At 44.5% G+C, this 25,770-nt stretch overlaps 1 protein-coding gene across 4 annotated transcripts in view; it reads left to right on the forward strand.

Moving 5' to 3' along the window:
- The window catches only part of MYO5B (myosin VB), a 152,114-nt gene that overhangs the window by 119,529 nt on the left and 6,815 nt on the right, over window positions 1-25,770 (forward strand). The window contains exons 24-37 of one of the 4 annotated variants that reach the window (XM_074532590.1): window positions 90-238; window positions 978-1,100; window positions 2,176-2,313; window positions 3,873-3,935; window positions 9,676-9,915; window positions 10,710-10,807; window positions 16,221-16,298; window positions 18,497-18,695; window positions 19,384-19,477; window positions 20,495-20,638; window positions 21,756-21,907; window positions 22,247-22,336; window positions 24,414-24,564; window positions 25,292-25,571. In XM_074532590.1, the coding sequence (XP_074388691.1) occupies window positions 90-238; window positions 978-1,100; window positions 2,176-2,313; window positions 3,873-3,935; window positions 9,676-9,915; window positions 10,710-10,807; window positions 16,221-16,298; window positions 18,497-18,695; window positions 19,384-19,477; window positions 20,495-20,638; window positions 21,756-21,907; window positions 22,247-22,336; window positions 24,414-24,564; window positions 25,292-25,571 (1,999 nt within the window). The remainder of the gene's footprint in view (window positions 1-89; window positions 239-977; window positions 1,101-2,175; window positions 2,314-3,872; window positions 3,936-9,675; window positions 9,916-10,709; window positions 10,808-16,220; window positions 16,299-18,496; window positions 18,696-19,383; window positions 19,478-20,494; window positions 20,639-21,755; window positions 21,908-22,246; window positions 22,337-24,413; window positions 24,565-25,291; window positions 25,572-25,770) is intronic. The other 3 variants (XM_074532591.1, XM_074532592.1, XM_074532593.1) reach the window with 3 other exon arrangements.

A 25,770-nucleotide genomic window follows, 5' to 3' on the forward strand; every position in this document is an offset into this window, starting at 1 on the left:
GTTGTTGTTGTTGTTCCACATGTTTACAAGAAGCTTGTTTCTCAGCTAAAGTTCATAATTTCTTTTTTTTCCCCCTTCTTATTTTAAAGATGAATTTGCACGAAACACAGTTGAGGAAAATATGCAGATGAAGAAGGAGCTGGAAGAAGAGAGATCTCGTTATCAGAACCTGGTAAAAGAGTATGCAAGTCTGGAGCAGAGATATGACAACTTGAGGGATGAAATTACTATTTTTAAGGTAATTAAACTGGAATTATCCCTGTTCCCTTGTGCCCTGGACCTATGTTGGTGCCTGGATAGCATGGCTCACTCACCCCCAAAGCATTTAATAGAACTGTCATTAGTGGGCAGTTTGTGCTTGATATTTCTAAGGATACCTATCTGCACTGGAGCCAAACCTTTTGTGTGCTTGTTCTTCCATGCTTCTCTGTGAAATGCTCAGAGATGTCTGTGAACCTCAGCAAAAGCTGGCTCATGCTTGTTGTTGTTTTGCTTTTGTGTTAGTGATGTTCATGCGTAGGTATTGGGTTAAAAAAGCAAACAAACAAAAACTCCAGCAATATGACTTCAGAATTTCAAAAGCCAGAGTTTTTAGGTTCAGCATTGCTAAAGTGTTAGAAAAAACTGTTGAAAATCAGAGGGCTGCTGGATTTGATGGAATTCTGAGTGTTTTAAAGAGGGTCCTGGAGGGTTCTGTCAGCAGCATAACCTTGAGCTCAGATTTGCATGTTCATACTTACCAGGCATCTGGTGTCATGAAGAGCCTTTAATTCATGCAGAATTTTTAAGCTGGGCTTCTATATCTTTTGCACTTTGAAGTGTTAATATGAATTTTAAGGGTAGGGCATAAAAACTTAGAACATGTAATTCTCTGTAAGGTAACTTAAGTACATTGTCACATATTTGCTCTAAAGAAGCAACACTTGGAGAGGAGTCCTTTAACACTGGGTGCTTTATATGTCTGCATCATTTCTTAGCAGCAAACACCAGGGCACAGGAGAAACCCATCCAACCAGAGCAGTTTGGAATCTGATTCCAACAACCCATCCATCTGCACCTCTGAGATCGGGGACACCGAGGATGTGATACAGCAGGTGGAGGTACAGCAAATGAGGAGGGAGGGCAGGGGAGCCCTGCTCTGGGCGTGGTGGGTGTGGGGTCTGCAGCACAGGGGGGCACTGGACAGCCTGGACAGTGAGGTGGGATGGATGAAATTGATTCCATGCTCTAGAAATGCATCGTTAATCGTGTGAGGGGGACTGCAGGGTTGTGGTGCTCTGGCAAATTCTACTTGTTTGCAGCATCAGGGCTCTAAAAATAATACAGTGCTGTCTTTGGGCCATACCAGCTTGAGGACTGATGAAAATTCATCACAGCAGTTACACCCAGTGCTGATGGATCATGACAGTATCATGATCCCTCTCTGCAAGGACACCAGAATTCATTGGCCTCTTGCCCCGAGCATTTTCATTCCCATGCATCTTCATGGATGCTTTGCTGGCCAGCACAGCCCTGTAATCAAATCAACAGTCTCCTAATGCAGAAAAGAGCAGCACATATTATTCCTTGGCTATCAAGAATCCTGTGGAAAAGGGAAATGTGTTTTTTATTTACATCTGATAGAGCAGGCTGCTTTTTAAACTCCACTTTTGACTCTTGAGCACTTATGGGTGTTCAATATCCCTAGGGTCAGCTCTGCCCTTGCAGGACCATAGTTTGTGTCCCAATACACACCTGCAGAAGCCCCCATTTTCCTCTGCTGGCTGCTGCATTATATTGATATTCTTGAACAGCTCTGAAAACATTTTCTGAGGTCAAAATAATCAGTATGACTATGTTTTGATATAAAATATTCCAGGTGTGGTAGTTAAAAAACCCCCATAAATAAACACTTGACTAAAAGGGACATTTTTAATGTTCTTAGCTGCATCATCTACTTATCTGTTTTGCTGTTAAGCATTCAGTGATGTATCAAAACAAGTCAGGTATTTTACTGACATTAAAAATAGGTGTTTAGAATGTGGATTTGCTCTTTGGAAGTACATGTGTTTCTTAGGATGCTCTTGTTCCTGGCTGTGGGTGATGTACAGACAGGGTGCATCTGCCACTGTGCATGGGTGTAGAACTTGAGACTGAAGTCTTCTGGTTTTTTCCCTCCCTCCTGTCCTTCTCCAGGAGATTGGGATGGAGAAAGCAGCCATGGACATGACCCTCTTCCTAAAGCTACAGAAGCGAGTGAGGGAGCTTGAGCTGGAGAGGAAGAAGCTGCAAGCCCAGCTGGAGAAAAAGGAGCAAGAGAGCAAGAAATCCCAGGCAAGAGGCATCTTTTCATGGATACTAATATTTCATATTTGTAACTGGCTTTCCTTGATTGCCTGAGGCCACATGATGTAGGAATTTAGCTTTGGGAGTGACAAGTTCAACATAAGGGGCTACAAATCCATCTGGAAAATGGAGATAAACTTTTTTTTTGTCCACTAAGGACCATTGGACAGGAGAACTGCTTTATTTATTTGTTTAAACAAACTGGTTATAACATATTTAGGGCAGTATCTTAAGCTTCTTGAAAGCAATGAAATGTGGAATCAATTTTGGCACACCAGCACTGACCCTGTGTCTCATGTGTGGTGCCCTGCATGTTCAACAACCCTCCCTTTTGGATGATTTCTTTTATTCAAGCATTTCTTTGCTGTCCTGACTTCTCTCCATCCAGCAGTGAGTGGCATGAACTGGAAAGCACTTCAAACCCATGTCAGTCAGGCTGGTGTCCCCATTTTGGTTTTATTATCATCTCTGTGTTTTGGTTAGGTTTTTTCCCTCAGTAATGATCATAGAGAGGAATACAGGTTAAAAGTAGTGTAGTAAATCAGAAATATCAGGGTTGCTCTTAGGAGAATGGGTTCTTAATTTCTGTTGCAAGGCAGGGAAGTCTTTTGCTGCATTCTTTGTTCCTTGTGAAAAAAAAACCACCAAAAAACCGAACAAAAAACCACCTCAAACTTCCTAAAATTTGAGTTGCTTGCTTGAAAACAAATTAAAAACATGTATACCTAAAAAAATTAAGATCACTGGCAGCCCAGTGGTAACTCAGGGGGCAGGAATCTGTGAGTCTGAAAATGCAGCTCTCTGGGTGGTGGTGAGCTGACTTCTGGGCTGGGGGGTTTCAATAGCAGATCTCCTGAATGTGCTTTCCCTGCCATCTGTAGCCAAGGCTCTGTGGCTTCTCAGAGGCCAGAGTGTGCTATGAAACAGCAGTGCAGGTGTGTGCTTGGTGCCCTGATGCACTGGGGATGCTCTTTTACAAATTGCTGGGCAAATGCCATCCCTCTTGGTTACATATCTGGAATTTCTGGGGCTCCTGTTGCTTTGTTTGGAAATTATTTTCATTATTACTCTCCAGTGTGAGATCAGTGTACCTTAGAACAAATGCAGTAGGAGACTCAACAAAACCATCAACAGTAATTATTTACTTGCTTCACTAGATATCCTTATTGATCTCCCCTAGCAATTTGCAGGGAAGACATGAAACAGGAGACTTCCCTAGCCTCTCATTCCTGCTGCAGGAGGATTAAAAACCTGTTTTCCAACTGCTGTGTTGGAGATTGTTCCCTTAATGACTGTCATTGTTTGAAAGCTGCAGCGAGGCACATTTGTCAAGATATTAATGAGAGATTAAACCATTTTCTCTCGGAGTGTCCACTGCCCCACTGGTGTTGCTGGGATGCTGTCTGATGGCAATTAATGACATTATTATTATGGTTGAGCTGGCCAGCAGAGCAGAATGCTGATGAAAACGTGCCCAGCTACCCTGTGCTGTGTGCCAGTTCTTCTGCCTGATCCTAAATAAAAAATTTACTCTTTATTCTGCACAGGTAAATGAAATAAAGACTGAAGTGACTTCAGAACATGAAGATTTTGCATACAACAGCCTGAAGGTGAGTGACAGGCTTCTCCTTAGTGCTGTAACTTATTGCATGGCTCCAGCAGCCCAAACAAATGGTGTGAATGTGATAATAATCCAAAACCTGCCGTAATCAGCTCTGCTAGAGAGGGCAGTTGCAAAACTGCAGTTTTCCATCCTCTCCTGGGCCTGGGATGGGCTCACATATGTGTCTCTCTGGGGTGACATCTGTTTTCTGCTGATCTGCCTGTCTCTGAGTCATCCATGGAGGTAACGACCCCACTCGTGGTGAAGAGGAGCATCTCCATGCTTTTTCCATGGCAGGCATTCCCTGTGGGACTTTGTTGGGCTCTCTTTAACAGGCACTGCAGGTCTCAGCAGCTGGATTTGCAGCAGGTGTAAATTCTGATGGGCTGTTTCTTGTTCCAGGTTCCACCTCTGCTTCTTAGCCATCTTCTTGTGCTATCCCAAGGTGCCACTCAGGTCAAACCCAGATAAATCTGTGGAGTGATTTGAGCCTCTTTAAATGGCTCCATCTCCCATCAGAAGTGCTGGCTGACCACAATCATTTATTTTGTGTCTTCCCAGTATTGCCCTACCCTAGAATTTGTCTTGCTCCCAAGCTCAAAATCCTGACAGTTTCTGTCCCTGTCACATTCTCCCTGTGACAATCAGAGCAACTGAAACCTCCTGGGTTCCTATTGCAGCTTCTGTGGGTTCTATCCTCCTGCTCTAACTGTATTCAAACACTTCTGGCCTTAACTGTCTTAGACCACTTTTTATGTCCTGCTTATCCTCAGAAAAGCAGTTTCTAGAATAGCGCTACTAAGGGAAATTTTTTTTATGCTGTTGGTTTTTTCAGTGCAGACCAAACTATCCGGTGTTCCTCTCTCCCTGTCCTATTAAAAAATACTGCAAGGCAACTGAGAAGTCCAGAGGAACATATGTTTTGCAGAATAGCATGATGCTAAACCATCTGTCAGTGGTAATACTAATTTTTCCTTCTGCATCATCTCCTCCAGTGGACGTAAAAAAAAGCAGAAATTAGAGATGGAAAGGATGTCCAGCCCTCACTAAGACCTTAGAGTACCAGTAGATTTTTATGATACTTAATAATCCAATTTTATTGTCTTAGCATGATATTGGTGTAGCTCTGGCTAAATGTGCTGTTTGTGGTGGAGGGACACCCCCCTGAATTTCCTTAGTACCTCTGCATAGTCCCCCCAGAATAAGCCTGGCCAGGTCACTGCTCAAATGTCCTCCAGCTGGTTAAACATGCTTGTGGAAGATTTGAGTTTCTTGACCTGGTAAAGCAAAGTGGAGTTGTAGTTTGGAAGGGGAAACCCAGGAGATGAGAACCACCACCACCTCCTTAGATGGCTTCTGGAATTCCAACTTCTGTATGAGTTCACAAACTGTGTTTTCTTCAAGGTTTAACCCTGGAAGTTCAGAGTGGGAATACTGATTTTGGATTTTCCTACTTTCTGCACACTGACATGCTAGCATTCATAGTTCTACATACCTATCAAATTTTAAAAATTGTTAAATGTTAAATTTTTAACAAATTTACCAATTAATGTTAATGCTATTTCATAAGAATAGGTGGCACGTGTTGCTAAAAATGCAGGGTTTGTTAAACTTTAGTCTAAAATAGAGGGGAAATGAACCTGCAGGGGATTCACATTCCTTGTAGGAGTGTTTTCCTGAGAAGGACCACTGAAAAAGACAGACAAATAAACTTCCCAGCTATTCTCCCCACATCTGAACATGGGACACAGCCTAAAGTCTCTGTCTGCAATGCAAGAGTGACTTACTGCAGATTTTGAGGGCTTCTTTTCCCTCCTTTCTCCTTGACAGCTACTTCCAAGGCTATGACAAAGCTATTCTTCTCTTCTCTTTCTCCTGTTAATTTATAGCTCAAATATTTGTACTATCTCTGGCTCCTTAAAGAGTTTCTTGTGAATATGTTTATTTTTCATTTTTACCAGCTTAAAAAGACTTTATCTTGGGGAAATAGTCTCAGGTGCCTAAAAGCTCAGACAGGGGACAGTCCTTCTGTGGATGCTCTTGAATGGCTTGTGAGGTACCAGTTAGTCAGCCATGGACAGGGACACCTTTCCCTGTCCCAGGCTGCTCCAGCCTGGCCTTGGGCAATTCCAGGGATCCAGGGGCAGCCACAGCTGCTCTGGGCACCCTGGGCCTGCCAGGGTCTCACCACACTCACAGACAGGAATATTTTTCCTCCTTTCTGATCTAAACCTTCTCTCTTTCAGTTTGGACAAGATGAGCTTTAAGCTTCCTTAGCTTACAAACTATTTCTTCACTATTTTAAAGAAAGATTCCATATTTTTACGTCCAATTTCAGACATTTTTCGCATCCACAGACCATTAAGCAGGACAATACAAGGTGTGGGTGCTACTGGATGTCTGCTGTCCTCCAGCTTGGTGTCTTGGTGTAATTATTACTGTAATTATTACTGTTATGACACCCGTGATGGCAGGGGTTTGCCTTTGGATTTAGCATCTGCTGGGGAGCCTGTTCTTGATGCAGATTCTGATGGAGGGAAGTGGGTGAGGCACAGTGCTCTGTTAGAGAGGCTCGTCTGGTTTTTTAGTTTTGTAAGACTGAAATGTGTCAAACTTGAGCTACCACTGATAAATTTACAGGCAGAAGTTACCTGTCCTTTGTAATGGAGAAATGCATTTCTCAGGAGATGCTGTGCCAAAATACACCCAGCCAGATGTTTGGTTAATCATTATCCAGGAATGCAAAACAGGGAGTTATGTCCCTCAGATATGCCAGTGAAAAATGTGTTTTCCTTGTTTTTGAAGCTGGGAAAGTGGCAGTGGGAATGAAAGCACCAAGAAACTCTTGCTCTGACTCCATGTCCCTGAGCAACCTGTTCTGGTGGCAGCAGTCCCTGCAGCTGGACTGGATGGCCTTTAAAGGTCCTTCCTCACTCACACTTTCTAGGATTCCAGGCAGGAACATGATGCATTAATTCAGTTTCTCACTTGTTTCCTCCCTCAGAACTGGCAGCTCATCATAAATGAGCTGCATGGAGGATTTAATTTTCTTTTCCTGCAGAGTACCAGAAAAGAAGAGAGGGGGCAAAATCCTGGCGTGGCAGTACTAACCTGTGACTTAGGCAGACTCACACTTCCCCCAGCACTGCTCTGTAGGCCCTTTCCTAAAAAGTGAAGATATTTCCATCACCATCAGTGCTCGGGTTACCCTGTCAGAGCTCTTTAACACTGCATCTGTTGGGACAAGTGGGAGTTCAAGTTCAGTGCGTTCTGACTGTAAAATTTTTTTTTGGTCAAATTTATTTGTCAAATATTTGTCAAATAAATCAGCAGGACTGGCCTATGCTGAAGAAAGAACATTTTTCACTTTGCCAGTAGAAATCTCCACATCCACAGCATTTTATTTTAGCTTCTGATCTTCCATGGCAAGTGCTGATGCAAAAAGGGTGTGTGAGCTGGGGACAGAAGGTGTTTTAACACTGCTCTATGAAATCCACAAAGAAAGGAGCAAGGAATAAACTTAAATGTAAATTTTGAAAGGAATGTATGGTAGGGGCTCTTGGAGCTGAGTGATTGGTATTTGCTTTCTTTCCTGGTCTTTCTGGCTTTGTTTCTAACCAGAGCTTGAAATGACCAGACCTTGGAGTTAGCAGTGTGACTAACCCATTAAAAAAAAGAGAGGGAGAAAGGGACACAAAGAGGAGGAGAGCAAAGGTTAAGAAAAAGGAAAACAGAGGTCTTCCCCAGAAAATAACAAAACCCACAGAAGAGTTATTTTAGTAGAAAAGCAAGTGACTGCTTTCACCATCAGTGAGGGGTGATGTAGCAGGAAGAGTTAAACCCAGCTTGACACCAATTCCCACCATGCACACACTTCCAACTCCAGTTTAAACACCAGTTACAGAAAAGCCCATGTCTCATATGCATGGTTAATGGGGAATTAACCAGAATTGATGGATCTAAGGCATTTCTTATCCTTTTGTTTTTTTCATGGCAGCTGGTGTAAAGTACCTGAATATGCCCCATTAGTGATGGTGTCTGTTCAGCTAGGAGCATGCTGCCCAGATGCCAGATCAGCTATTCTGCTCACACCTCTGCTGTGATAAGCCATGCTATTTATAATTTGTAAGGATTTATAATTACAACACCCGTTTCCTATGGAAATGGGGTTTACACAGCTGTGCTAGCTACACACTGTGTAAATTGTATAAATTGCCCCCATCCCCCCCAGCCATTTTTGGATTCATTAGCTTGACTCAGCCCAAGCTGATAATGAAGCAGAGATCCCAGAGATAGGAGGGGTTGTGAAAGGAAGCCCTGGAAAGGCTCAGTAAGTAGCAGGGAGATGAGGCATGTGGGTGACAGTGGGGAATGATCTTGTGCTTTGTAGACACTGGAGAATCCACATGGATGGGGTTGGTCCCTAGGCAAGAGCTGACCCCTCATCAGACAGCAGACGTTGTCAGCTCACGTGCAGGGCTGTTGGTTTGTGCTGTGTTGGACAAGGGTCCTGTTGGGGTTTGGTGTTCCCTGAGGAGTCTGGGGGCGTGGGGACAGGAGGGAGCACTCCTGGGTGGCACCATGCAGCAGCCAGAGGTGGAGGGTCATGCCAAGGAAGATGGGTTGTTGTGAACAGGACTCCAAGGAGTCTGGCTCCCAGCCAGTCTGTGACCCACAGCAAGGACTGATGGTTTTAAGCTTGAAGGGGGTGGGTTTAGATGGGATATTGGGAAAAAGTTCTTGGCTGTGAGGGTGGTGAGGTTCTGGTGCAGGTTTCCCAGAAAAGCTGCCCCTGGATCCCTGGGAGTGTCCAAGGCCAGGTTGGATGGGGCTTGGAGCCACCTGGGTTAGTGGAAGTGTCCCTGCCCATGGCAGGGCCTGGAACAGGATGAGTTTTAAGGTCCCTTCCAACCCAAACCATTCCATGGTTCTGTGATTGCGCCATGTGCAGGAGCAAAGCTGCTCTTGACCCAACAGGGATTCTCCAGGTGGGTTTGGGTGGTGGCAGGGAGCTGCCAAATGTTGTGCTGCCACCTGCAAACAAAGCTTTGTGGTGACAGAGTAAAAGAAAGGCTGTCCTAGCTGCCAGAGCTCTATTTTTCTGTCTTCTGCTGCCATGCAAAAGTGAATAAGCCCTTCAGTTGTCTCAGCTAAGATGTTGTTATTCAGGAGAATCAGTTGGCATCAAACTAGCACAGTGTTGGCCCTGCCTGTCAAATGCCAATGGCTGAGGAGACATCAGGGTGAGGAAATCCTCCAGCTATAAACACTGCACTGGGGTGGGGGAATTACAAAAGAAAAGGGAATTCAGAGACCCATGGCTCTACTAAGGGATGCCTGCCATGATGGTAGTTTGGACAAACAAGCATCTTCCAGCTTATCTAATGAATATGAAAGGTGAGCTGAATGTTGTTGGGGTTGTGTGATTTATTGATTCAGAAGGAAAAGAGATGGAGGAGAAAAGAGCATGCTTAGCTTCTTTAACAGCCTGCTTTTGTGTTCAGAAATAGTGTCAACAAATAAAAAATACCCCGGGTCACCCTGTAGTGTTGTTATTAAACAGCAACAGGCTGCTGACTAAAGCAAAAACCTTCCCTGAACCACAGATGGCTGGGCTGGCAGCAAAACCCAGATCCTGGCTTGCATTGATCTGTAACCATCGATAATTGAGTCAGCCTAGAGGAATCTCAGAACAGGATGAGGCACCGCAGTTTATTTAAACTGCTTAATGGCTCGGTGTTTTCCAGAGGCAAGAGCTGGAGTCGGAGAACAAGAAGCTGAAAAATGATCTCAATGAGCTGAGGAAGGCCATTGCAGACCACGCCACCCAGAACAACTCCTCCAACGATGTGCAGGACGGCTACAACCTCCTCCTGAACCAGCTGAAATTGGCCAACGAGGAGCTGGAGGTGCGCAAGGAGGAGGTGCTCATCCTCAGGTCGCAGATCATGAAGGCAGCCCAGCAGAAAGAGACGGGGAAAAACATGGTAAAGGAGAGGATAATGGTTTTTCTTTTTTCCTTCTTCCCCTCTGTTGGTGCAAACTCACTGGCTGCCGGAGCAATGCCATTCCTGCTCTGGTGGGCAGGATGGCACAGGGAGATTATGGGGGGTTGTGCAGGGATACAGGATCTGCTGCCTGGGGATAAAATGCAATCCCTGGCATTTCAGACAGCCCAGGACTATCTGCGCCTTGGTACTGCTGTAGGGTGCCTACCCCCACACCTGATGAGGGTAAGCCAGCCCACACCAGCCCTGCACCAATGTGTGTAGTTCAGCACGTTCCTGGTGACACAGCAATAATATTTTCCTGCAAGGAAATGGGGTGAGGGAAAAGAATTTCTAGACCAGATTCTGCTCACTTTGGGCTGGTTGCAGCTATAATGTGTTTCTTCTGACATGCAGGCAAGAAGGGAGCCTGTCTCTCAAACAGCTGGGATGGGATTTGTATTTAGAGCACATTCGGATGGAAGGCCACATTTTCCAGAAACTCAGTCTTTATTGATTTGCTGTCTTATCATTCCTCAAGGTTTTGGTGTGTTTTGTATTTCAGACCAAGCCAAGCACCCTGCTTATCCTCTTCCCAAGTTCACTGCATCTTTCTTCCATCTCTTATCTCTCCTAATGCACGTGTGTGGATTCACAGGAACTCAGTAGTGTGGTGGATGCCCCAGGGATGCTTTTAATAGAATAACTGGGAGTTGTTTGGTGTCAGGAACTTTCAGGGCTGGGCAGAGTTTTAAAGCACGAAGTCACATGGGTGTTTTGCACATTGACTTTAGGAGAGCATCTCCCCCAACGCCAGCTGGCCCAACAGTGACCGGCACGTTGACCAGGAGGACGCGATCGAAGCCTACCAGGGCATGTGCGAGACCAACCGGTAAGTGTGGCACAGACCTCGCCAGCACGGGGGGGATTCTGTGTCAGAGAGGGACCCACACCAAAATCAATGTGTTCCAGAGGGCTGCCAGCCTCTGGACTGTGCAGTGGACTCGAGGGTGGGCCATAAAGGTGATACCAAGGACACACGTCTTACGGAATTGTGGAATCCCAGAATGGTTTGGGCTGAAAGAGACCTTTAAGATCATCTGGTTCCAGTCACATACTGAGCAGGTGGAAAAGCAAACATGAGCAAAAGCAGGTTTTGACTTTGCTTCCAGTATGGGAATAGCAGGAAGACTAAGATTTGGGACTGTATTTGTATTTATTTCATAGAATTCACAGAATGACCAGGTTGGAAGAGACCTTCAAAACCATCGAGTCCAACCCAGCCCCAACACCTCAACTAAATCCTGGCACCTAGTGCCACATCCAGGCTTTGTTAAAAGCATCCAGGGATGGTGACTCCACCACCTCCCCCAGACAGGCCATTCCAGAACTTCATCACTCTTTCTGTGAAAAACTTAGACATCCAACCTGTATTTCCCTTGATGTTGCTTAAGACTGTGTCCTCTGGTTCTGTCAGTTGCTGCCTGGAGAAAGAGCCCAGCCCCAGCTGAGCACAGCCACCTTTCAGGGAGCTGTACAAAGTGATAAGGCCACCCCTGAGTCTCCTTTTCTCCAGGCTGAACACCCCCAGCTCCCTCACTTGTTCCTCAGGTGTCCCATACCGTGTTGGGAAAATGCCACAGTTCCCTTCTGGTTTTCCCAGAGGCAAAAACCCATCATGGTTAACTGAGCTAACAAACATGCTGTATTCCCTGAAAACACTCATATTACTGGTTTTCTTACACCCAAACTGAGTGTCAGGAACAACTGTTTTACTGCCAGTTTGCCTCAATAAGGATTAATACTTTGAACATATATCTGTCCTGACAGTAACAATGGGTGGATATTGCCAAGCATTAAGTCAGTCCTTGCAGTGGCCCAGGAGAATACAAAATAATAAAGCAGTATCTTGCAAGAAGAAAAAATTATATGGATTAAACAGCAAGATATTATGAAAAGTAAATTTTTATTTTACTTCAAGGAAATTGAACTTTTATCTTTTTTTTTCCCCTTGACAAATGCAGATGTTTGAATCTTTTCCCTCCCTAAATAATTTCCATTCAGCAAGGAAGAAGACCCAGCCATTGTGGATTAATGGCTTTTAATAACACAATATGGTTTGCTACTTCCTAGAGTGGTTGCAGAAGGTTGTTAACATTCCATGCTGGGACTTGACTTAATGAGGATTTTATTCACACCTGTATGAATATGAGGAAGGGCCCATTTAAGTGGAACTTAAAACCCTGATGGCTGGACAGAGGCTGTTCTGCCAGCTTTCATCAGGTCTGGAGGCCTGGAGCAGTGGGGATTGTTGGGATCCAGGACTCTTGTGACATTGGTTTCTCACCTGGGCATCATGTCTGGCTAAATCAGGACTAGTCTTTGTGGGGCTTTTTAATTTGCCATTGAATATTTGCTTTCCTGAAGTGAACTTGCTGATGAAATTTCAGCCCCTCCTGCAGCAGAGGTGATGAGATTAATTTGCACATCACATTCTTGTCAGTAAATCAGTGGAGCCCAGTGTGCTTTCTGCAGAAAGGAGTAGGTTTTGGTCACTTAATGAATTCTATGAATTTTCTCTTCTTTCCTTCTTTTTCCTTCTTTCCAACTTTCTCCTGGGTGCTCATATGAGATGTGAAATGCCATTGTTGGGCACAGCTTTAATTACTCCCTACATTTTCCAGTATGCAGGGAAGGTTAGTTTGTGTTCAGGGGCTGGTGAAGGAGTCAAAATAAGGGTTGCTGCATTCACAGGAAATGTGTCTGACCCAGGGGTGTCACTGGTCCCCAGTATAAATTGGTATCTGGCCATACTGGTGCACATGGCCTTCTGTAGCCTGCCAGGAGGCTCCAGTCCTCCTCCCAACATTCTGGTTTCCCCACTTGACTTCCGCAGAAATAACTGAATTGTAGAATCATTTAGGTTCAAAAAGATGAAGTTTCGCCCTTCCCTCAGCACTGCAAAGGCCAGCACTAAACCATGTGCCACATCCACATGGATTTTAAATCCCTCCAGGGCCTATAAGTTTCCAGGACCTAATTTTCCACAGGAGCACAAATCTCTTTCCTTGCAATTGCATGGGTGAGCTGCACTTCTAAGAAGTTGATGTGACCTGGCCTTGGTGGTTTTTGGTCTCTTAAGTTTCGGGAGGGGAAATCTGCAGTCTCCAGGGTCAGTTCATTATTCTGTGAAGCTTGACTGGAGCTTGGCTCCTGAAATACAGCAGCAGTAGCTCTATATGTTCTCACCCTGATTTTCTGCAGTGATTTATCCAGTGGCTCATTAAGCACCACAAGCCTCCCCATTACAAGGTTCCCTGTGCACTTGTCTGTTTATTGGGCTGGTTTATAAGCTGTAGACTGGTGTTGATGGCAATAAAATGGATGAAGACAAATGCTTGGGGAGCCTAGATTATTGTGTTTGTGGACATAAATTAACATTCCCTCCCCCAGCAAAAATTTTCATTTGTACTTACACAGCTCTGTACCCAAGGGTGTCAGCATGAGAAACAGAAATGCCTTCACTTTCTACTCTTGATCAATACATATTTTAATGGGAAGCTTTTCTGGTAAGGTTGTTCTTCACCAGGCCAGGCTTATGGATGTGGTTAAACCTCACTCCACCCAGGAGGTGCTCCTATCTCCAAGTCATCATCTCTGAGCTATTTAGGCTGAGAGCACAGCATGGCGTTATTTTGGTGCGAGATCAACCTTTTATTCTCTCCATGTCTGTGTCATGCAGCACTTCTAAATACAGCAGGAGGAAAACAGGAAGAACTCTGCCAGGTGCTGCTAACCCTGCCCGTGTAGGAATTCTCTCCACAAAGCTTCCAGAGGAAAGCCCTTTGATTCCAGGTCAAGGGCAGGTTTGAACTGACATCAGACTTTATAAATGCATTAAAATTAGGTTTTTCTTTCGTTTTTTCCTTTTTTTTTCCCCCTAAAATTCTGCTGAATTTCAGCTGCTAAGAGTAAAATCAAGTTAGCTCCTACGTCATTTTTCTCCTACAATAACTGAATCTAAATCTAAGTAGGCTTTTTGTTCCCTGTTTCAGTTCTAGGGATTGTTCTTTCAAGCCTCTTTGATCTTGGTGGGAATGCAGAGCCAGTGAGAGACCGGGTGATGGTGTTAAGAGACAATAAATAACCTGGCAGCTCAAAGTAAATCAGGCTGGACCTTTGAAATTAGCTTCCATGATAGCTTCCAAGTGATTTTGTTGAGTACATGGATTTTTTTTTTCCTGTTGGGCAAGTCCCACCTGCGGCTCCTGTGTAAAGGGAAGAGCTGATTCTGGCTTCACATGAGGGAGGCTTTTGCAGCTGGGAGAGACCATGATGTGGAGATCCTACCACATCTCTGCCTCCCACTCTCCCATGGGTATCTTCCCCCTCTGCCTTAGATCTGTCTGTGATGCACAGTATTCTTCCTTTTACCTAAAACAAAAACGTCCATCTCTGCCTGAAAGTGAAACGCCCCCTTTTTATTAAGAGAGGATCATTTACTGAGGATGCTGAAATTAACATCTCTGGGTTTGGGGTGCATGCACCTCCTTGAAGCTGCTTTCACTGGGCAGGGAGGTGTTTGGGCAGGAATTTTTTGCTTTTGATAAGGACAGTTTGCTGACTGCAGATCCCAGCTGCTCCCCAGACCTATGCCTCCAAGATGAGGATAAAGGGCTTTGTGAATCAGCCCTTTTAACTCCTCTCCAGACTTATTTGAGAATAGGATTGACCCAGCATTTTAGAAAATTATGATTCAGATGCCAGTTACTCTAACTATGTTGAAAGGACCTCTTTTTATGTCTTGGTCAACATGACCTTCTGGGAGAAGGGGGAATGCAGTAATTTCTGAGTCAGTGCTATGTTGATGGTCCATAGAGATGGACTGAATGCTTATTTCCCAGTACAGGTTTACCTTAAATCAGCATTTTTATATATTTATCTTATAATGGCATTTTCTTGAGCTTCTCTCCTCATTTACCTCAAAAAGGAAAGAAAGCTATTTTTCCAAGGAGGGCTGTATTTTTAAAATGCTGCTCATCGTGTGAGATTTCACAGGTTTCTGACATGCAATAAATAGTGGGGACCTTCCTGCTTTTTCCTTTGGTTTTCAGTGCCTGAGGACATGTCCTGATAAGATTATATGAACAAAAAAAAAAAAAAAAGACTACACTAACAAATTCATGCTAATGAGACCAATAAACCTCCCTGTATCTGTCAGCCTGCAGACCCTTTTGGAAACCTGCTATGTATGGGATAGCAACAAGGTTTTAATTGAAATTCATACATGTGGCTCTAACAGATGAACTTTGCAAGTGTCAGTGCCTGAAATGTTTGCCAGATTTGAGAAGTGCTGTGCTTGAGCAGTGGCACGGGAGGGATGCACGAGCTGTCTGTGGTGGTGAGGCACCTCCAGAGCCCCTTCAAAGCAGTGCTGCAACACCACTTTTCTCACCGCTTCCCTCCTGTGAAAATTTGCTCATGAATGTTTGTGTCGTGCTTTGCCACTGAAATATGCAGAGATTCCCTTGTTAGGGAACGGCATCTGTTACAGCTCTTTTCAAAATGTGTGTTTGGCTTTCTTCTTTTTGTGTTTTGGTTTTGTTTGTTTGTTTGTTTTTAATATAATGATATATTAGGTTTGATGGTTTCCTTGCTTACTTTTTAAACTGTTATTTCTTAAAACAAACACTTTTTTCTAACTGACATCAAAGCCACGTAAAATCTTCCTGTAACAAACATTTCTGGTCAAGCTGACCAGCTTACATCACTCATTTGTAATGTGTTCAGCCCCTCATTAAAGAAGATAAATCTTGCCTCGTATAACTTGAAAAAAACCCCAAACAATCTGCTAAAAGGAGACTAAAAAAGCCAACTGCTAAAAGTATTAAAGTGAGATGAGACATTCCTGGCCATTATTCTGCCTGGCTGTATACAGAGGAGATTGATCTTGTGTGGATGCATGTGGTGTTTGGAGCAAAGGTTGCTCTGAGGAAAGACTGATGTGTTTGAGTCAAATGCTGAGGAAACCCTTGGCTGAAGTAGAGTTCATTTTAGACCAGTGGGAGTTGCTGCAGTGGGAAAGAGATGGAGAAACTTGTTTTTAAAATGTCTTGCAGGGCACAACCAGGGCAGGGCTCTCCTTCCCTGTGGTGGAAAAAGAAATGCAATGCAATGAAAGTGTGCTCTTGAAAACTAATACTGAATGAAATACATAAGGCTTCTGCACCTTTCCCCCTTCTCTTTCAATTGACTTTTTGTCTTTCTCTGTCCTCTTGTTTCCTTTCTCTGTCCTTTATTTCTAGCAAGACTGAGGACTGGGGCTATCTCAATGAAGATGGAGAGCTCGGCTTGGCTTATCAAGGTTTAAAGCAAGTTGCCAGGTCAAACACTTTCTGTTTTCCCCCACTGCTGCTTCTGCCTTCTCCTGCCTTTTCCTTGCCCTCTTGTTTCTTGCTCTTGCTCTGCTGTTGCCTTGTGGTCCTGGGCAGGGCCCTCTGTCCTCCTGTCTGGGAGCAGCTGCAGGAAGGATTTCCAAAGTGCAGGAATTGAGACCCTCCTGTAATTTTCAGAGGAGTCATGGTTCCAGTTGGCCATTGCTGGTGGTGGCCATTGTCACTAATGCCTGAGCTGTGATCCAGTAAGGATTATGTGACACTAATGGGAAATTGGGTGATGGAGGGGTTGGGAGGCTGGGATCTCAAAGAAGACAAAAAATGCCTCCCATTTTATTTTTTTTTTCTCCCAAATTGAACTAAGACATGGCACCTCTTGGAAGGGTTTTCTCCCAGTCCTTGACCTGTTGTATCCCAGCACTGTCACCTTTGTATGACCCTGGGGATTTTGTGCTCCCATCCATGTGTTGTCTGTGGGTGAGAAGGGCACATGGTAGACACAGGCTTTTCCATAGCTTGTTCCATAGCCCTCCCCAGGTCCTGCTCTGCTGGGTAAATATCCCTCCTGGATTCTTGTCCTGCATCACCCCCGTGCTTGGTGCTTATGGGGCTCCAATATATATATATATATATTTCATTAAAGTTTTAAGGACATTTAAAGAGATAAAAAATTTAAGTATTTTGTATAGAGTGGTCTAAAGTGGTCACATCTAGAGGTATCAGGGTAAAACCAGACAGTAACAGGAAGAAATAACAGAGATTATTTCATGTGCTTTTCCAAGCAAAGTAGGAACCCAGGTTCATAGAAGGAGCATGTTCTTCTGAGGGTGTCTCACGGATTATCCAGTCTGAAACCCAACTAATCCCAGTATGAAGAAATAAAATGAAAATTAAGTACTTAATACTTACTTCATGGTGGGTCTGTATTTTCCAAGCCTATTAAGAATATAACTCCTGACAGGATTATGAGGCTGACTGCATTGTTGCTCATGTTTCTATAGGTGGAAAACATGCTTTTCTGTCTTGTGCTGGGATGTAGGAGTAGAGACTGTGTTGTTAAATTTTCTAAAGGCAACAAAAACAACAACCACACAAAACAACCTGAGGGTGATTAGTACTTTTCATCCAGGAATCTTCCCTGAAAGCATGCACTCTTTTATAAAAAAGTTATTACAGAAAATGCCAAAACAACAACAAAAATAAATTCTGTGCATAGTTGTTCCTGTAGGGAAGCAGTTGACAGGTGTGGATCACAATCAATTTCCCAATGGACCAGTGCAAGTTGTAGCTCTGTGCATGGTCTGGATCAGTGTGGAGCTGTCAACAGCAGAATCCTCCTCATCTTTGAGGATTGTTGTTTGCATCCAGTGCCAGAAGGCCCTGAGCTGGGTGTGAGGTGACCCTTAGCTCTGACCAGGCACATCCATGAGCTACAGCAGGGGCAGGGGCTTGGTAGCGCCCTTGGTCATTCCTTCTCTTGGCCACCATTGTCCTGTATAATCTGGGACTATATCATTTCTGGCTTGGTGGTTCTCTCTCAGAGGCCTCACACCTTCTGGAGTCTCTTCAATCTTCTGGCAAGAGCTGGTGGGCTGAAGGAAGATTTCCATGTAGCAGAGGGTAGGGGACACTTAAAATCAATTACTATGTCACCTGCCAGGTTGTTACCATCACCTTCTGCATGGGTGTCTGCAGTTAACATCTCAGTGATGAATCATTTTTTCCACTGGATGTAGAAAGGCATTCTGGCTTAGCAAATGGCAGTTTTCAAGAGTTGGAATTTCTGTTGGACAGGAAAAGAGCACAGGAACAAATGTCCTTCAGGCTGAGCTTTTGAAAACAAAACTTGCAGGTGTTGATCTGTGTTGCTTTCTTGCCGTGTATTTGCTCTTTGCAAGTAAAAGAACCTGGATGTTTGATGAAGTTATATAAAAAATTGGTGCTTTGGGATTTATTTTTAAAAAATCCCAACCTTTGATTTCACATCTCCTAATTTCAAAAGTATTTAATCTGCAGTATAGCTAATGACAGACTAGTGTGGTAATAACATCTTCTTGTTCATCAGTTTTGTAGGGAGGTTGACAGAGTATTTCCCAAGTTGGCTGATTTTGAGGGATCTAAACTCACATGGTGGTTACCACCATGATGCTGACATCACAGACTGATCAGTGTGGTCCTGTTCTCAGATTGCTGGAAGCACAGCTCCAGGACCAGAGAAGGGAGCACGAGGAGGAGATGGAAGCTCTGAAAAACCAAGTGGATTTAATGCAAGAGGAGTTGGAGAAGCAGCAGCAGGCATTCCTGCAGACTCTGCAGCTCTCTCCAGAGGTCCAGGTGGAGTTTGGACTTCAGCAAGAAATTACACGTCTGACCAATGAAAACCTGGTAAGAAGCTGTGCTGAAAAGACAGACAGCAAAAAATGGTTTGAGAGAAGGAGACATGAAGCATAATGTGGAAGGAAGGGCACTAGGATCCCTTTCACCCCTCCCAAACTCTGCAGAATCCATCAGCATCTCCCACTGGTGCATTTGGGAGTGTTGGCACTTGGCCTTGAGCTGATGTTCTGTGACTGTATGACTTTTGTGACTACATAGGTGCTTTATTTTTAAATTCTTTAAATGCTTTTTTAAGCCTGTCTACTTTGTGGCACTGCCTTCCAAATCAGATCACTGGGGACCCTTCTACTTTGTTAGGCACAGAGGCAGCACAGGTCTTTCATCTTACTTGCTTTTACTGGGAGTGTGGAGAGGCAGTTGCCACTTCAAAAAGTTGGCCTGGATGATCATAAATCTTCCCTTTCTCCCCTTCTGTATCAGTGTGCAAAGTCAGGAGGGAATGTTGACACCTCCTGAGATTTTGCCTTTTTTCAACAACTCCAGTATCTAAATAAAACTGTTTAAATGTGATTAACAGGCAGGATTAAATGCTGTGGGTAGTGCTCCTCTTCCACTGAGATGCTCACGCCATGCCTTGGTGATGCACAGGCCATACTCCAGCCTCTAACTCACCCCAAATGAGTTGTTCTTGGGTTTAATGTTGGGAGTTCTTTTAAATGTATCTTCTGTCTTTCAGGATCTTAAAGAATTGCTGGAAAAGTTGGAAAAGAATGAAAAGAAACTGAAGAAGCAGCTGAAGATTTACATGAAGAAAGTCCAAGATTTTGAAGGTGACTTGTGCATTGGGAGATACTGGGTTGGGGGAAAACTTCACTTGTGTTTTACTTCTTTGGCCAGTCTTGGAGAGCTGCAGGGTTTTAGAGGTTTTTTTCTATTTTTCTTTCTATGAAAGTAAGATTTTCCTTATTCTGGCACTGAACTAGCAGCAGGCACCGAGCTGACACTGACCCCTTACCAGGGTTTGGAGGATATTTGAGGAAACTTTTTTGCTGTCATTGCAGTCATTGCTGTCATTGCAGTGACCCAGGCAGAGATACAGAAAGGAGCCTAGTGGCCAGCAGGGAAATGTTCTGATCTGTCAATTTTGAAGGGGAAATTATAACTCTTTAGTATCAAATTGTGTATGTATATTCTGCTTAATGAGAAATCACCTTAAATGTGGCATCGGCGTTGCATAGAAAGCACTCCCCGTTCTCTGGAGAAGCCGTGATTAATCAGAGAGCTCCATTTAATGAGTTAATTTCTGGAAACCAGGCATTAAGTGAAATTTAGCTGAATAACTGGAGGGTTTCCACGGCTTGCCCAGCTGTTCCCTGTCAGTGTGATTTGCATGCTGGTCGCTGCAGTATTTGCATGCTGGTCTCTTCTGCTTTATTACACTCCAGCAGTGTGCCACCATGGTGTGCAGCTTTGCAGGCAGACAGAAGATGCCATGCTTAGGGATTTTGCATTGCCTCCCTGCTTTTTGCCCGGCTCTGTGAAAATCATTCACTAGGGTTGCTACCTTCTAGCCTGTGGTGTCTTGGAAAATAAAAAATGACTTCTTTTTTCCTCTTCTAAGTTCAAGTTTTGCACTTTTTCTGTCATTCAGAGTCAGAACTCTGTGGACTGGTAATCCAGGACTGATTGTTTTTATTTTTATAAGTCTGTCAAAGCTGATGACATTATTGGGAGTTCAATATATAACTTTTTGACTTGGTGTCTGTCTGCACCAAGGCCAGTGGAGGGCCTGAACACTGTTGATTCCCAGGTGCCAGCCGGGTGTTGATAACCTTTTCTCTTCACAGCATCCCAGACAAAAGTGCCAGTGGAGAGGAGGTCCCATGAGAGGAGCATGCAGGTTGCTGTCCAGAGGAAGGAGAAGGATTTTCAGGGCATGCTGGAATATTACAAAGAAGATGAGCCACTCCTTATCCGAAACCTCATTACAGGTGGGGAACTTGTTCTGCTTCTCTGCCTGACTACTCCTTCTCGTGCCTGGAAGAGTTTGTAAACTTGAGATTAAAAAACGAAGGTAGACAAATAGATCTTCTCAATTGATCCCTTCTGGGGCTGCATGTTTGTGGTGATGGCAGTTTGGGTAGGTAAATGAGTGCTGCACGAAGCAGATAGACCAGGATGGACACAATCCCTAGGGATAGCAAACAATGGGAAACACAAAGCAAGGCTAGTTTTTAGAGCAGGCAGTAGTAACTTCTAAACTCACATGCTGAGCTTCATATGAGGTGATCGATGGGGAGGGGGTGGCAGAAGGACAGACCCCTGGGTCTGGCAGAGGAACAAAGGTAGCTCAGTTTATGAGGTAATAACAGACTACAGATAGTGAACTTGTGATCTCTTCTGCACTACACAGGCTGCTCAGATTTGCTGCAGCATCCCCTCACTCAGTGCTGTGTCAGAAGTCAGGCTTCTCTGGCAAGGTGTTGGCATTCACTACAACTCTCACCCCAGCAGAGCCTAGTGGGGATCCAAAAAGTGTTCACAGAGCAGTGCTAGCCCATTACTGTGGGCACTGAAGTTCCCCTAATCAGACAAGTTTGTTCTTCAGAGGCTTCAAATGCCCACAGCCACCATTAGGATTCTGTATCTTGAGGGAAGGAGTGATTTAATGTGTCATCAATTCAGGGGAAGGACTTACTGTGTGAGGTATTCCTGAAAGCTTCAGGGAGCTGTTCTGAGGTGGTTTTGTGCTGCTGGGGGAGGGTTTTACAAGGTAGAGAAGCTCTGGCTCCACTGTGCATCCATAAGGAGAAATGGGGTGTTGTCACAAACCTCAGTGCAGGCAGGGCTGCCCTCCCAAGCCTGAGTGCTGAGGTCTGGGGCGGGTCCCTCTGTCCTGCAGCTGAACCTGTGGCTCTGTGTCCACTCTGCAAGAGGGATGCAAGTTGCAGAGCCAAAATATCGTTTTCCCCAGCACTGAGAGAAGAGGGGTTTGCCTGGGTACACTCCAGCTCTGGCGTTCTCTGCTTCACTTCTCAGTTGGGGAAATTTAAGTTTGTTTTTTTTTTTTGTGAAATCTTTCATTTTTTAAATTGTCAAATCTTCCAGATCTCAAGCCCCAGGCAGTGTCTGCTACTGTTCCCTGCCTTCCTGCCTACATCCTCTACATGTGCATCAGACACGCAGATTACATCAACGATGACCAGAAGGTGCACTCCTTGCTCACCTCCACCATCAACGGCGTGAAGAAAGTGCTGAAGGCAGGTGTCCAATTGCTCTTGTCTTGGGCTTGAGAGGCTGTCAGGTGGTAATAACCATGTCCAAGAGTGTGACACTCAGCTCTCACAGTGATTTTCAAGCCAATTTGCTCTTAGAGTCTGCCTTTTTAGAAGAGCGAGGAGAATTGTGATCTTAGCAATAAAACTGTTGGAATTTAGAGGTAAAAAAAAAAAAAAAAAAGTTTGCAGGGAAGAACAGCTAATATTGCCCAGATGCAGAGGGAAAGCTGCCTGATTATGGGTGGGGAAACTCAAAATTGGTTAGTTTTGTGATGAAAGGGAGGGGGTGGAACCTCACGTGTTTTCACTCTGTCTCTGCAGAAGCACCAGGATGACTTTGAGATGACGTCGTTCTGGCTGGCCAACACGTGCCGGCTGCTGCACTGCCTGAAGCAGTACAGTGGGGAAGAGGTGAGACCCGGCCTGGGGGTGGCATCCCTGTGGGACAGTCCTGCCTCCTCCTGGCACCAGGGGCTTCCCTCTGGCTGGGGATGGGGCTGCTCTCACTGCCCTCCTCGGTTAATGCGTGTATAGCACGGCTATGATCTGGGTACAGCACAGCTAGCTTTCCCTGGAAAAGCTCCTAAAAGCACAGAAGGGTTTGGGTTGGAAAGGGACATTAAATCCTATCTCATTCCAAACCCCCTGCCATGGGCAGGGACAGCTCCCACCATCCCAGGCTGCTCCCAGCCCCATCCAGCCTGGCCTGGGGCACTGCCAGGGATCCAGGGGCAGCCACAGCTGCTCTGGGCACCCTGGGCCAGGGCCTGCCCACCCTCCCAGCCAGCAATTCCTCATTCCCAATGGGCCAAAATCTGTCCCTGCCCTCTGGCCCTGGGAGCCATTGCCTGGCTGCTGTCCCTGCCTGCCTTGTCCCCAGGGGCTGTGCAGCTCTCCTGGAGCCCCTGCAGGCCCTGGCAGGGGCTCTCAGGTGTCCCTGGAGCTTCTCTGGTGCAGCTGAGCAGCCCCAGCTGGGCCAGCCTTTCTATGCTATTTCTGGTGAGCCACTTTGAAAGCTGTTCTCCTGGTTTTAGTTCATGCCACAGCTTTTCATTAAACAATATTTTATAGCTTGAAATAAGTTTTTTTTAAAGCTGATCCCTTTCAAAAGAATGGGATTATCACAGTTCTCCTGCAACATTACACACTGTCATCCTTGTAGCCTTGCATTCTGCATATTAAAATTCTCAACAGACACAAATACTGTTTTTCTTTTTTTAGTCTTTAGATATCTATTTAGATATATTAAGCATTCAAAATGTAAGGAAAAAAAAATCATAAAATTAAATGAACTATTCAGGCCATTCAAGAGATAATGGTTTGTGTGTAAAACCTCAGCACTGGATTTCGAAGATTTAAAAATAAAAGTTAGGTTAAAAATATTTTAGAGAATACTTACTAGAAGCTGTGCTCTTGTTTGCCCTCTTCTGTCTGGATAATAATACTGCATTTAGAGAAAATCCTCTCCAGAAAACTAGCTGAGTTAAAACCATGTGTTAAATTAATCAGCTGTTTGCGAATTCCTTTGGCAATTGTTGCAAAATAGAGAGGAGAGAAATACTACAGAGCTGTTTGCAAGATACTGTTATCTTTAGTATTAAATCCAGCCTGTTTTTCAGAAAAGGCTTAAAAGAAAATCCCAGCCCACATGCTGTCTGGTGTCAGGTGAAGAGCATGGTGCTCTACGATTAGTCAGGAAAATGGGGAAATTGTGAAATCAACTCAAATTGGTACATGTTGTATTTTTGCATTTTGCCACTCAGCAACCAACAAAAAGAGTTTCACAGTTCTGATTTTCACACCAAGTAAGACCATATGAACAGACAATTAAAGGATCTGTGTTAATTAAAGCATCCCATTGGCTTCTGTCACTAAAACTGGTATTAATATCTGAGCCCAGAACTGAGGGTTTACAGCAGCCAAATGCAGGATTATAGATCAGCTGTATCAGCAAAAACAGGCAATAAATTCAGTTGTTTCAGGACATTTATGAATTTCAGAACAATTTAAGATGTTGTCAAAGCAGCACGTGACATGCAGTCATAATTATTTTCAAGAATCCTTCAAAAATCTTTTTTCAAGAATTTTTTCTAGAATCTTAATTGAAAAATATTTTGTTTCCCATAAACAGTTGGAACTCAAAGGGATAAGCATGTAGCTAAAAGCATAGTTTCAGAGGGCCTAAAATGTTATTTTCTACTCCTATATATTGCAGTTAATACAAATGTGCAGATCCTTGCTAAGGATAAAATGAAAATCTGATAGTTTAATGATTTTCTTCAAAAGGTAGTTCTCTAGTAATAATTTATAAACAAATGCCTAGGTAACTGAAAGGTGATTTATGAGTTTTGATCTTTTCTGTGATGTCCTTTGGTAACATATTTTGGTATACTGTACTGCAAGGGTGCAGGGGGGTTTTAATGCAGAGGTTTTGATGGACTGTCAGTGGGTGGGATAATGAGCCTGAGTGTTTTAATCTCCTTTTCAGTGTTTCATGACCCAAAACACGGCGAAGCAGAACGAGCACTGCCTGAAGAACTTTGACCTGACCGAGTACCGCCAGGTGCTGGGCCACCTCTCCATCCAGATCTACCAGCAGCTCATCAACATTGCAGAGGGCATCCTGCAGCCCATGATCGGTGAGCTCGCACCTGCAGGGTGCTTCTTGGCCCAGCTTATCTGCTCCAGCTGTTTTTCAGACCTTTGCACAGTGCCAGCATGACCCAGAGAGTTTTAATCTTCTCCCATGATAGGAGCTAATAGGGATGAGGGTTTTTCCTCCCACTCTAGAAGATATCTCTTTTATTTCTGTTGGGGAGGCAGTGGAAGAGGTGAGGTTGTGCTAGTGGGTCTGCTGTCTCCTCCAGACCAGGTTTGTGGTTAATCTTTTTTGGATGGAAATGTATATTATAAGAGAGGAGAGGATTGGGAAGAGGAAAACGACTCTTTTTGAGGGTGTGAGAGCAGGTATGAGAAAGTTATCTCTTCAGCCAAATCCCTGAGGATTCCTCTGAGGAATGCCCCATCCCTGGAAGTGTCCAAGGCCCGGCTGGACAGGGCTTGGGGCAACCTGGGATGGTGAACGGTTTTCCTGCCCATGGCAGGGGTGTTTGACCTAAATGGCCTTTAAGGACTCTTCCAAACCAAACTCTTGCATACTTATATGATATTTGTGTGTGTTTTTAATGGTTTCATATTATCAGAGTGAACCTTGGATCTGTCCTGCTGTCAGTTCTTGCAGCATCCATGGTGCTGCATCCCTGAGACTGATACGTGTTCATTGCAGCCCATGGAGGGATCAGTTCTTCCCTCTAGTGACAAATAGATGGATGCAGGATTTTCAGCCCAATTCCCCCCTTTTTCTAGTGTCTGCTGTGCTGGAAAATGAGAGTATCCAAGGGCTTTCCATTGTCAAACTGGTGGGCTACAGGAAATACTCCTCCAATGCGGGTGACAGCTCCTACAGCTTGGATGAAATGATTCGCCAGCTGAACACATTCCACAGCATCATGTGTGACCAGGGCCTGGACCCAGAGATCATCCAGCAGGTGTTCAAGCAGCTCTTCTACATGATCAACGCCATCGCCCTGAACAACCTCCTGCTGAGGAAGGATGTCTGCTCCTGGAGCACGGGCATGCAGCTGAGGTGGGGCTGGGGCTTGGGGCAGGGCTGTGCTTGCTTAGGGAAGTTTTGTTAATGTTGTAAGTTGGTGGGAAATAGGGGAAAAAAGTGCACTTCTCAGTGCAAATTAGTTGAATCTTCCTTTTGCTACCCTCTCCCCTTCCCACGCTGGATCTTTCTATATTCCCCTTGAGGACAGTGGGCACAGCAAAATCATTTTCTG

Source organism: Zonotrichia albicollis, chromosome Z (genome assembly GCF_047830755.1).
Source record: "Zonotrichia albicollis isolate bZonAlb1 chromosome Z, bZonAlb1.hap1, whole genome shotgun sequence".
In the NCBI taxonomy this organism is placed as follows: Eukaryota; Metazoa; Chordata; class Aves; order Passeriformes; family Passerellidae; genus Zonotrichia; species Zonotrichia albicollis.